General features: G+C 39.8%; 2 protein-coding genes across 9 annotated transcripts in view; one reads left to right on the top strand and one right to left on the bottom strand.

Annotated features, from left to right (window-relative positions):
* LOC127048294 (uncharacterized) overlaps positions 1–12713 on the top strand; it is a 991921-nt gene that overhangs the window by 649133 nt on the left and 330075 nt on the right. The window lies entirely within an intron of this gene.
* FAT1 (FAT atypical cadherin 1) overlaps positions 1–12713 on the bottom strand; it is a 176229-nt gene that overhangs the window by 32202 nt on the left and 131314 nt on the right. For all 8 annotated transcript variants that reach the window (XR_007773554.1, XM_050947217.1, XM_050947218.1 and 5 more), the window contains 3 exons: positions 8883–9158; positions 8411–8621; positions 148–4215 (listed from right to left, as the gene is read on the bottom strand). Coding sequence is in view for 7 of the 8 variants with exons in the window: in XM_050947217.1 (XP_050803174.1) it covers positions 148–4215; positions 8411–8621; positions 8883–9158 (4555 nt within the window). In the remaining variant the exon portion in view is untranslated. The remainder of the gene's footprint in view (positions 1–147; positions 4216–8410; positions 8622–8882; positions 9159–12713) is intronic.

Here is a 12713-nt window from a genome sequence, read left to right on the forward strand (position 1 = left end):
GCTTCTGAAATATTATAAAAATTAAAAAAAGTCTTCTGTCACAGATGCCCTATTTCAAATATTTTGTAATCTTTTTGAAGCGTAAGAATCCTCACTTCATTCTAGTTTTATAACTCACGTTAATATTAAATGTTTTAAAATGTTTACCTGTAACATAATAGGTGACTTGTCTGTTAGATTCTTCTGTATCAGCATCAGTGGTACTTAAGATAGCAACCACACCACCAGGTGGATCATCTTCACTAACTGTCCCTTTGTATATCTCCGCAGTAAAGCGTGGAGGATTGTCATTCACATCTGTAACAGTAACTTCAACCACTGTCACAGAAGACAACTGAATTTTTTCACCACGATCAGATGCAACCACTGTAATTTTGTACTTATCCCGTTTTTCATGGTCAAGTGCTTTGAGGGTGGTAATCCAACCTGTTTCCATGTTTATGGCAAAAGACTCTGTGATTTCCAGTTCTTGTGATGGATCTAAACTATATGTAACCTGCCCATTAAGTCCTGAATCCAAGTCAGTTGCTTTCACTTGGATGACTCTCGTTCCACTTGGCATGTTTTCCACAATGAATGCTTCATATGGACTGGACTCCAAAACCGGTTTATTGTCATTTGCATCTTTTATCTGAATGCTTATATCTACTGAGGAAACAACATTATAACTGTCATTCGTATAATGTGCTAGCACTGCAAACTGATACCACTTAGTTGTCTCATGATCAAGACTCTTCTCAACTTTCAATCTTCCATTGCGTCGGTCAATCACAAAGCATTCATCCCTGTTGCTTTCAGGAGTGTTGCCTTTAACTAGAGTGTATACTAATGTCTGATTATGCTCTGCATGTATAATATCAATCTCAGCTCCAATAGGAATGTCCTCGGAAACAGTATAAGAATAAAATGGCTCTGCAAATTTGGGAAGAGTCGCTTCTGGTGGGAGTATTCTAATATAGATAGGAACCACTGATTGTTTTTGGGGGGATCCACCATCCCGGGCTTTAACAAAGAACGTTAGAAACTCATTTTCTAAACCAATTAAGCTTTCTTTTGTAGTAATTACACCAGACAAAGGATCAATTTCCAAATTCTCGTTGACACTTTCAGACTCTGCTTCAATAGCATATGTAATGTCTGCATTTGTACCCTCATCAGCATCAGATGCCAAAACTTTAGTGATAAATGTTCCTCTTGGAACATTAGATCCAATATTCACTTCATACTCTGTTGCTCGGAATTGAGGGGCATTATCATTATCATCTGTAAGTATCACATTAACATTGCAAAAAGCAACTTTTCCTCCAGCATCCTTGGCCATTAAACTAATAGAAGTTACTTTTTCTGTTTGTGTTTCACGGTCAAGCTTTTCAGAGGTAAATATCTGACCTCTGTCATTAGTATAAAATCTATCTTTGGCAAAGTCATTTACAATATGATAACTGATTTGGCCGTAAGCCCCAGAATCTTCATCTGTCACTTTAACTTCAGTCACCAAGGTATGCAATGGAGCGTTTTCAGCTAGTTCCACTTCATACTCATTCTGACTGAAAACAGGGCTATGCAAATTGGCTCCAGTAACAGTTATCTGTACCTGAGCTGAACTTCTAAAGACCCCATCAGACACAGACACATTAAGATTGTAAAGACGCTTCAAGGTCTGTTTGCGTGGGTTTGAGATGGCGATGATGCCAGTTTTGCTATTAATTACAAAATGCATGTGATCATTGCCTGTCAGAATTGAATATTCCAGTTTGTTTACATCTGAACTGTCTGCATCTGAGGCTTTTACACAGGCTACAAAGTGTCCACGGGGAGCCAGTTCACTAACTTTAGCCTCATAAAGCAGTTGGTTAAATAACGGTGGGTTATCATTGAGGTCAGTTATACTGACAGTTACAATAATGTCACTGCTCAGTGGGGGCATTCCACCATCTACTGCCCTTACTAGTAATTTGTTTTGCTGGATCTGTTCATAATCCAAAGTCTTTGCTGTCAGAATGAGCCCACTGCTGCTATCTATGTGGAAATACTCATGACTCTTGCTATTATCCTCAACCAAGTGATAGGAAATCCTTCTGTTTGTTCCAGAATCAGCATCTGTAGCACTAACTTGTACAACAGATGTCCCAATTACAGATGCCTCAGAAAGGACTGCAGTATAAGATAGCTTTGTAAACAGAGGATGATTATCATTTATATCTTCCACTACTATATCTACAAACACCTCAGCGTGGGCCCCAGTTAGAGAGTCAGTTGCTCGTATACTCAGTTTATAGGCGGGATGGGACTCAAAATCTAGAGTGGCAACAACAATTATAACTCCAGTATTGAAGTTGATAGTAAACTGATTGAAAGGATCTCCATCTGTGATACTATAAAACACCTTAAGTCCTTCTGGGCTGTTTGCTTGTACATGGACAACAGGGCTATGCAACTGAATGTTTTCAGGTATCTCAGCGCTATAGAAAGGCTTTTCAAAAACTGGCATGGCTTTATTCATAACAGTGATTGGGACTGTAACTTCAGCAGAAAAACTTGGTTCTCCTCCATCTTTTGCCACCACTGTGACAAGATATTCCTTATTTAGTGTGTCCGGTTCAAACTGTCTCTTGAGTGTGATTTCACCAGTGGGCCCAATATGGAAGTGTTCATGATGGTCTTTAAGGTAATAGCGTATCTCTCCATTACTCCCTATATCTTTATCTACTGCTGTAACACGTCGAATAATGTGGCCCACTTCAGTGTCTACTTTAACAGCAGCATAATATGGGAGATCAACAAAAACTGGACCGTTATCATTTACGTCTTCTATAATGACCTTCACCACAACATGTGCAACTACTGATGGTTTATGCTCCTCTGTCACCTCTACCACTATATCAAAAGATTCTTGTTGTTCTCGATCAAATGGTATTCCTGTGGTTGAAAGTACTCCTGAAGTGTAGCTGATTTTAAATCTACTGTCAGGATTTAAAATGTGATAAAACAAAGGCTCATTTATTTGATTCCCTACAGCAGTAATGACAGCTATTGTTTTAACCTCAGTGGAATTCTCTCGCACTACTGCAGAGTAGGAACCCTGTGTGAACTTGAGTTGACTTGCTTTGCTTTCCTTCACATTAATTTTTACAGATGTAGTGCTTGCAAATCTCCCATCAGATGCTCTGACTGTTAATTCATATCTGCTTCTTAACTGAGTTGTATTTTGTACAGTTATAGTTCCAGTCTGAGGATCTATTGAAAATTTGTCTCCAATGTTACCTTCAGTGACAGAATAAATTAGCTGTGAAAAAGCTCCTGAATCAGCATCTGTAGCATTTACAGTGATGACTGTTACTCTTTTATACGTAGGCACCAAAAGGGATGCCTCATACAAATCTTTTGAAAACACAGGAGGACAATCATTGATATCAATTACATAAATAGTAACATTAGCTGCATATTCTGCAAATAAACATGGTGTCCCCGTATCATGTACTTGTACTGAAAATTGGAAAATGTTTGTCTCTTCGTAGTCCAAACTCATTATGGTACGAATGGCACCAGTGCTAGAATCAATGGCAAAATACTTGTGCACAGATGGTTCAACAATTTGATAAACCAGTAAAGCATTTGATTCTTTATCAGCATCTGTAGCTCGAATTACTAATGGGATATTCTTGTCAGTTAGAACTACACTGTTAATTGAAGCTGATTCACTGATGAGTCCCGTGTATTCTGCCTGCATAAAAACTGGTGAGTTGTCATTCTCATCCCGAATATGCACCAAAACAGTTGTATTAGTAGACAACCCAGCCATGTTGGTTCCTTGAACAGTTAGCATGTAAAAAGACACAGTTTCAAAATCAAGCATCTTCTTAGAGGTGATGACACCTGAGTTTGGATTGATATTAAAGGCATCACCTACATTACCATCTTTTATCTGATAAACTACAGAAGACTGACTATACGCAGTAACCATTCCAACAAAACTACCAATGCTGGCACCTTCAGTGACTTCTGTAGAATATTCCTTCAGTGTGAATTTTGGTGAGGCATTATCAGAAATTGTGACAAAGATAAGCACTGAAGTTACTTCGCTCATTGGAGGATTTCCTTTATCTGTAGCTTTTACCACCAAATTGTACTCTCCTTGGTTACTACAATCTAGTTCTTTTGCAATTCTAATAGTGCCCAAGATGGGATCTATAGTAAAAGAATTTCCAATATTCCCTGTAGAGAAAAAGAAAAAAGAAACAAAACGTTAACAATGAAAGAGACAAAGATAAATGTCCAAAAATTAAGAGTCCGTGCCCAGCTGGCCATAAACCAGGGCTGCCCACATAGAGGAGGACCCTTAAACAATCTCATCCTTAAAATTGGTGGCAAAACTTTGATGTGGAGGGATTGGATGAACAGAGAATTTATAACTGTGTCACAGCAAATTGATAATGATCAATTTAAACCATTTATAGATCTTTAGCAACAATTTGACTTGCCTTGCTCCAGAGCACAGAAATATCTCCCATTAAGGCATTGTCTTATGAATGTGTTTGTATTGGATGCACTGGAAGCTCCAGTACCTCCAGAACTTTTACTGTTTTGGAGGATACTTCCTGGATCCAAAAATACTCTGCCAAATTTTGATAATTTGAAAGTTGCTTAGAACGGACGTCTGGATACACAACAAACTCTGACCCAATAGAATACAATTATATCTGGAATTTTCCTATAAAGAATAGTCAGTACTAACTTTTGTTTTACTCTACGATACTTTGCCTTAACTTAACTGGAATAGTTGTCCAGGCCTAAAATAAAATGCAATAAAATAAAATAAAATGTCTTAAAATATGCCAAGTTTTTTATAACCTTAAAAAATTACTGGTGATGTTCCTTCCTTAAATCAATCTTCTTAATGAGCTCATGGTCAATCAAATCAAAGCAGCCATTAAACACAAAAAATATATTTAGGAACTCAGGTTAGTACCATAATAGTTATATTTCAGGAATTAAAATTAATTGCCTCATTTGTAGGAAAAAACAGTGCTTTTAACGTGTCTCAAGTGCATCTCAATTAACCGTTAATTCAAATGTCCTTTAGAAGTAATGATTTAAATTAAAGATTCCTTAGCGAATTAGACACTATGGAATCCCTCAGTAATTGATGAACATCATTCAGAACAGCTATGAACATAAGACATGCCAACTAATATATAACAGTGAACTGACAGCTATTTGAGGTTACTACGGGTGTCAAACAAGGTTGTCTTTTGTCACCCATGCTCTTTTTATTAGTAGTGAATTGGGTAATGAGAAAGACCACAGAACAATCAGAGGCATACAATAGAATTTCACACAGAAGTTAAAGGATCTTGATTTTGCAGATGACATCAACTAGCTATTCCATACCCACAGAATTTTACATGCAAACCTAAACAAATGATCTCCAAGGCTGAAAATGAGAACCAAGGAAACAAAAACCATGAAAATCAACACACAACAAGAAACATCAATAATGCTTTCTGTGACTGACAAAGAAGTATCTGATATTTCACATATTTTGGAAGCATTTTAAGTAAAACAGGATGAAACAGATGAAGAAATTAAAGCAAAATAGTCAAGCCTGTGCAACTCTTAAGCTGAGCTAAGAAAACCAGAAACCTTGCCTTCCAAACTAAATTTTGAATATTTAACACCATTGTAAAGTCGGCCTTACTATATGGCACTGAAACTTGGTCTTATTAAGATCTTACTATCTAAATTCAAAGTTTTCATAAACAGCTGCTTTAGACAAATCTTCAAAACCAGATGGCCAGGAAAAAAACATCACAAATGAAGAACTCGGGAGGAGAATGAAACAGAAAGTGATAGGGCAGGAAAATATGGAACAAAAGGGAGATGGGTAGGCCTTGCATGGATGAAAGACCCAAATAACATAACAAGACAGGCATTGAACTGGAACCCCCAAGAGAAGAGGCAGACCAAAGAACGCACAACAGAAGCAGAATTGAAAGCTATCCAAATGACATAGGAATATGCTAAAACTGCAACAGGAGACTGGCAAAGATGGAGCGCAGTGATGAAGGCATGGAATAGAGTGGCAACAGAGAGAGAACTAGAGAAAAGATCCCCCCACAATTAATAGGCTATGCCTTGTGCTTTCTGAATTTTACCAGCTGCAATTTGATATACAACAGTTGAAAACAAGTAGTTATGAATAAGCCTTTTGCAAGTAAAAGAAATTGTAATGGATTTTGCAGCCTGTAAGATGTCAACACGTGCACTGAATTAGACTAGAATGTGTGGTTCCTCAAAAGTTTAATTACAGAGCAAATACAGCAAATATTACTAAAACCATGTTCTCAACGGGGAAATATTTTATTTAAAATGTTTGAATTATGCAGATGAGTGGGCAGTTGATATTTTCTTTTCTGTTAGTTAAGGCTCTAAGCACAGTGGCATTCTTAGAATATCCTATTACAAATCCCATCAGCCATTACAAGCATTTAAGGAATGTTCATTCCATATGCTTAGGACATCAACCACAATGCTTTAACTTCCCAGTAGTTGACAATTCTATAAAAAATTAAGCTAAGAAAGTAAGTTTAACATTTACTCCCACAAAAATCTGGAGAGATTAGGGGGCAGAGGTGAGGAAGAGATGAAAGAGAAAGAGAGAGAACACTCAAACTCTTTTCTTGAAATGCTTTGGCATTCATAAAATGGAATGCACTATTGATCTAGGTAAGTCAGGAATAGAGTTTCATGAACCCTTACATACTACCTTAGGAAATATGTAATATTTATACAAATAATAGAAAACTGATACATTTAAAGGAATTTATCATGTTTACTCATTTTCCTCCTTAGAGCATCATAATCAAATTTATTAAAAAATTATGAAAATAAAGCATGTATTATATTATAGTTGCAATGGTTTATGTATTTGAATGAAATTTCAGCAATAGAAATCTCTTTTTTAATTATAATAATGAAGCTGTACGGTTTAAAAATGCTTTAATAGCTGGGACAAATCATAAGATATAATTTTGCATGTAATGATCACATAGTGTATTTTTTGTACATTTTAATAAAGTTTCAGATGCTTGATACTGACTTTTGTTTCATAACATTTTGTAAAGCTAGAAAATAATTTAACTCTATTTACAATGGTGGGTTTTTTTTATTGCTAACATAAACACAGAGCATGTTCATTTTGCAGCATGTGTGGTTGGATAGTTCAGGTGCTTGGCAAGGGGATATAGAGCCATTCATATATAATTTATTGGTGTGACCAAAAGTCATTACCGACTGGTTGATGCTTGGTAGTCCAAATAAAATGAGTTAGTATTTCAGTCTGGTTCCTGTGGTATTTATTCACTTCTTAAAGCTACTATCATTGCCACTTGTGGGCACCTTAGGAGAGAAGCCAACAAGACACGCATTGGAATGAAGAAGCAAGAAAAGTGAACTGTCACCACCAACGATCTCTCCATGTAAGAGATGAGAAACACTGGTGAGTCAGGTATGAGATGTTGTCCATACTGTCACTAATCTGTGGATAAATGGAAGACCTCATTTTCTAATGCTAAGAAATCAAGTGTAATTAATTAATTAACAGAATGGACAAGGATATGTATTAAAGAGATACTGTGAGGTTAAAAATAAGTGGCCGAATCCTAGATTCCATTGTGGCTGTTTTGCACTGGTTTTGTCAGCACAAAGCAGTTGCAAACCCAAGTTAACTGGCTACTCAAGGACTCCCTTCCATCAAGGACAATCCCCAGGTGGTATAGGGCTAGGATAGCAAACTCTCACCCCTTTTAAAACCACCTAGTAATGGGTTATAGCTTGGGAGCCGCTACATCTCCCAGACTGGAACCAGGCAGTGTTCCATGCATTGCAGGAACGTGAAGGTGATTTAAAGTGAACTTTCTGTACCCCTTCTCCATTCTGTACCATGTATCAATGAGCCAGATCCAAGAGCCTGACCTAATATTTTTAAAATTAAAACATTTATTCATCTATTTTAAAAAATATATCTTAGATGATAAAATCAAAAAGTATTTAAAAATGTAGTTTACTTTTCACTAATTATAATATTTATGCTCTTTTAAGGGTAACTTTTCTTCAATTTTCTCCACTAGGAGAACAAAAAACAAAAGAATCAGTTTCACATTTACTTCTATTTGGCTCCTAGTCATTTTCACTTTGAGGTTCTCAAGCAGTAGCCAAATGAAATAATGTTTAGGATGTAATAATATGTCCACTTAAATTTGTATGTTTTTTAAAAAAATATTATAGAAATATTTATATTGGCCTTTGATTTTATAATGGATTATTTTTACATACTGACATTTTAAGCTAACTATGACCAAACAAAGTAAATTTTAAACTATATAGAAGACTTATGAGACAGTGGATATACCTGATTCAATAGAGTACACAATTTCTGCATTTTTCCCTTTGTCTTTGTCTAATGCTGTTACTTGGAGTACTGCTGACCCAACAGCTGCTGACTCATATACCCGTCCTTCATAGGGAGAGCTGGTGAACCACGGCGCATGATCATTTGTGTCACTAACATTAATGACAATTCTAGCAAAGTTGCGTTTGACAGGAACATCTTGATCTCGTACCTAAAACAATGAACACATTATTAATCATTAGCACCAACTTTTATTAATATAACTACTAATCCAATTTCTGAGAGAACTATTATGAATTTAGGCCTTGAATCTTACCATTTAAATAAATGGGACTACTCAAAGAGTGTAAAGAAAAAACATTTGTACATTTCTCCAAGATCAGGACCTAAATGTATATTAAAAGCATACTAACTGTAATGTGAAAAAGGTAATCATATTATCTGTTAAAGAATAACAGGTATGCTTGTTTACCATCACTGTAAGTATATGTTGGTGGATGGCCTCATGATCCAATTTTTCAGATGTATAAAGAGAGCCTGTTCCAGGATCCAAACGAAATTTCTTGAGACTGATGGGATCAGTGCTACTTTGCATTGTATAAATTAGTTTATTCTTCTCGTCCCTGTCGGTGGCACTGACTTGCAAAATTTCTGTCTCTGGCACTGTGTCCTCAGGTATAATGACTTCATATTTTGAGGTGGAAAACTGAGGCCTGTGGTCATTTGTGTCTATCACTTTGATATATACCTAAAATGACACAATGGAAAAAAAGATTATGTTGATAAATATTGGTGAAAATACAGAAGAAAACAGGACACTCAGGAAATCAGGAGGAAAAAAGGTTCACAGAAAAAAGCCAGAAGTCCAGACAGTTAAAAATCTTTAAGAAGAGGTCTCTTAAATAGAAACCATCTGTGTACGGTGTACAATGAAAATAAATGTTTACTTATTCTACAGTAACTGTGGTTCTTTGATATGTTATACTCAGTGTGGATTGTGCTGTAAGTGTTCATATGTCTTACTGGGAGAATCCCAGCAGGGAAACTGTGGTCAGATTCCACACTCTTTGCACTGCCAAAGCAATGTAGTGCAATGCAATGGGGACAGAGTAGAGCACAATATCTGGTTCAAGGTAGCTCAACACACTGTGCAAAGTACTGAGTTAAATATCAGCAGTGCTGTGATTGTGTAAGCAAATATAGTAGCTCAGTATTCATTCCCACAGCCATTAACATTAGAAAAAATGGTTTCCTACCTTTCCGTAACTGTCATTCTTCGAGATGTGTTGCTCATGTCCATTCCATTCTAGGTGTGCGTGCACGCCTAGATGCATGGCCGTTGGGAGTTTTTGCTTTAGCAGTATCCGTCGGGTTGGCTATGGTGCCCCCTTGAGTTCCGTGCACAAGTGTCAGTATGTCAGGCACCACTGGCCCTACGCCCTCTCAGTTCCTTCTTGCTGGCAACTCTGACAGAGGGGTAGGAGGATGGAAAATGGAATGGAAATGTGCAACACATCTCAAAGAACAGCAGTTACAAAAATGTGGGTAACCGTTTTTTCTTCTTCAGGTGCTTGCTCATGTTGATTCCATTCTAGGTGACTCACAAGCAGTGTCCATGAAGGTGAGCTTGGAGTTCACGGTCATGCAATTTGTAGCACTGCTCTGCCAAAGCCAGCGTCGTCTCAAGCTTGTTGGGTAAGTGCACAAGGAGGTGTGGACAGATTACCAGGTAGCGGCCCTACAGATCCCCTGGACTGGAACCTGCACCAGAAAGGCTGCTGTTGATGCCTGTACCCTAGTCAAGTGTGCCATCACAATTTCCAGTAGAGGCACTTTTGCCTTCTCATAGCAGTATCGGATGCAGACAGTGATCCAGGACAAAATCCTTTGAGTAGATATTGGGTGACTCTTCTTTCTGTCTGCCACCACAACAAACAATTGTGTCGACTTATGGAATGGCTTTGTCCTTGCTGTATAGAAGGTCAGCACCCTCCTGACATCCAGGGCATGCAGCCTGCATTCCTCATCTGACATATGAGGCTTTGAAAAGAAGACAGGTAAGTATATGTCCTGGCCAGTATGAAATTGGGAAACTACCTTGTGCAGAAATACCAGATGAGGTCACAGCTGGACCATATTCTTGTAGAATACCATATAGTGTGGTTCTGAAGTAAGTGCCCTGATCTGGGACACCCTGCAGGCTGATGTTATCACAACCAGGAACAAAACCTTCCAGGAGAGAAGCAAGAGAGAGCAGGAAGCCAGAGGCTCGAAGGGAGGCCCCATGAACCTTGACAGCATGAGGTTCAGGTCCCAGGAAGGGATGGGATCCCAGACATGCGCGCAGAGACGCTCCAGACCTTTCAAAAACCATGCCGTCATGTCATGAGTGAAGACCGACCTGTCTTGGAATGAAGCGTGGAAAGCCAAAAGAGTGGCCAGATGGACGCTGATCAGTGACAGGTACAAACCTTGGAGTCTGAAGTGTAGAAAATAATCCAGGATCTCCTGCAGCGAGGCCTGCTCAGCCTGCATACGCTGTTCTGAGCTCCAGCATGGGAACCTTTTCCACTTGGCCAGGTAAGTCGCTCTGGTGGAAGGTTTCGTGCTATCAAACAAGACCTGCTGAATACAGGCCAAGCATTCCTGTTCATTCACATTTAGCCACGCAGCAATCATGCTATCAAGTGTAGTGCCACCACGTTTAGGTGTGGAAGTCAGTCTTGGTTTTGAGACAGCAGGTATAGCCAGCGGGGCAGCTAGTGAATGGTCCAGCAGCGTGCCGAACCAGTGCCGGGGAGGCCACGCAGGGACTATCAGGATAACTTTCACCTGTCCTGTTTGATCTTCATGAGGACTCTGTGAATCAATGGCGCTGGTGGGAAGGCGTACATCAGAGACCCCAACTACAGGATGAGAAAGGCATCTGACGGAGCCCCTGTCCCTCCCCTATATCGAACAAAACACAAGGCACTTCCTGTTCTGCCTGGACGCAAACAGGTCCACCTAGGGAGTCCCCAACCTCTGGAAGATTTGTACTAACTACTGCTGGATGGAGTGACCACTTATGGTGAGATGAGAAGGCCCTGCTTAGGTGATCTGCTAATACGTTCCTGGTCCCGGGCAGGTGCACGGCTACCAGATGAATGGCATGCCACACACAAAAGCCCCAAAGGCGGACAGCTTCTTGGCAAAGGGCCAACAACCTGGCTCCGCCCTGCCCGTTGATGTAATACATAGTTGCAATATTGTTCATCAGGACTTGCACCACCTTGCCCTTCAAATGAAGTAAGAAAGCCTGGCAGGCCAGGTGAACTACTCTGAGCTCCCTGACATTGATATAGAGGGCCAGATCGTCCCTATGTGCTGAGCTTGCCCAGGTCCAAAGCATCGGAGACCAAGGTCATTGACGGGGACAGGGTCACAAAGGGAACTCCCTCCAACACTGACCTGGGGTCCAACCATCATTCCATGGACAACCGGATGTGATTCAGCACCCCAGCACCAGCCACCCTTGCAGAGGCTGGAGAAAGAGCCAGGCATGGGTGACTATGTATGTACATGCAGCTATGTGACCAACAACTGCAGGCAGGTGTGAGCCATGGTGATTGGGTGGCTTTTCACATGGGAGATCAGATCTGACATGGCCTGAAAACATGCCTCCAGAAGGATGGCTGTGGCCTACGTGGAGTCGAGAACTGCTCCAATGAACTCTACCCATTGCACAGGCCTTAGATGGATTTTCTGTCATTTATCAACAGGCTCAGGTTGCGGCAGGTGGAGAGCACCAGATCAAGGCTCCTCTACACTTATTCTGGAGATCTGCCCTTGATGAGCCAATCGTCAAGCTATGGGAAGACCTGGACCCATTGACATCTCAGGTAAATGGCCACTGGTGCCATACATTTTGTGAACATCCTTGGGGCTGATGAGAGGCCAAAGGGCAGTGACTAAACTGGAAATGGTGTCTGCCCACCATGAAATGGAAGAAGCAACTGTGACCATGAAACATGGAAATAAGTGTCCTTCAAGTCAAGAGTGGCATACTTGTCTTGCGGATCAGGGATGGAATGATGGAGGTCACGGATACCATAAGAAACTTCAACTTCATGCGAGACTTGTTGAAGCGTCACAAGTCTAGAATAGGCCTGAGGCCCCCTTTTGCTTTCAGGATCAGAAAGTAGCAAGAGTAGAACCCCTTTCACTCCTTGTCCCGAGGAACCTCCTCCACTGCACCCAGGTGAAGTAGGTTCTCGACCTCCTGAATGAGATGTTACCCATGAGAAGGGTCCCTGAAGAGGGA

Source organism: Gopherus flavomarginatus, chromosome 3, assembly GCF_025201925.1.
Source record: "Gopherus flavomarginatus isolate rGopFla2 chromosome 3, rGopFla2.mat.asm, whole genome shotgun sequence".
Lineage (NCBI taxonomy): Eukaryota > Metazoa > Chordata > Testudines > Testudinidae > Gopherus > Gopherus flavomarginatus.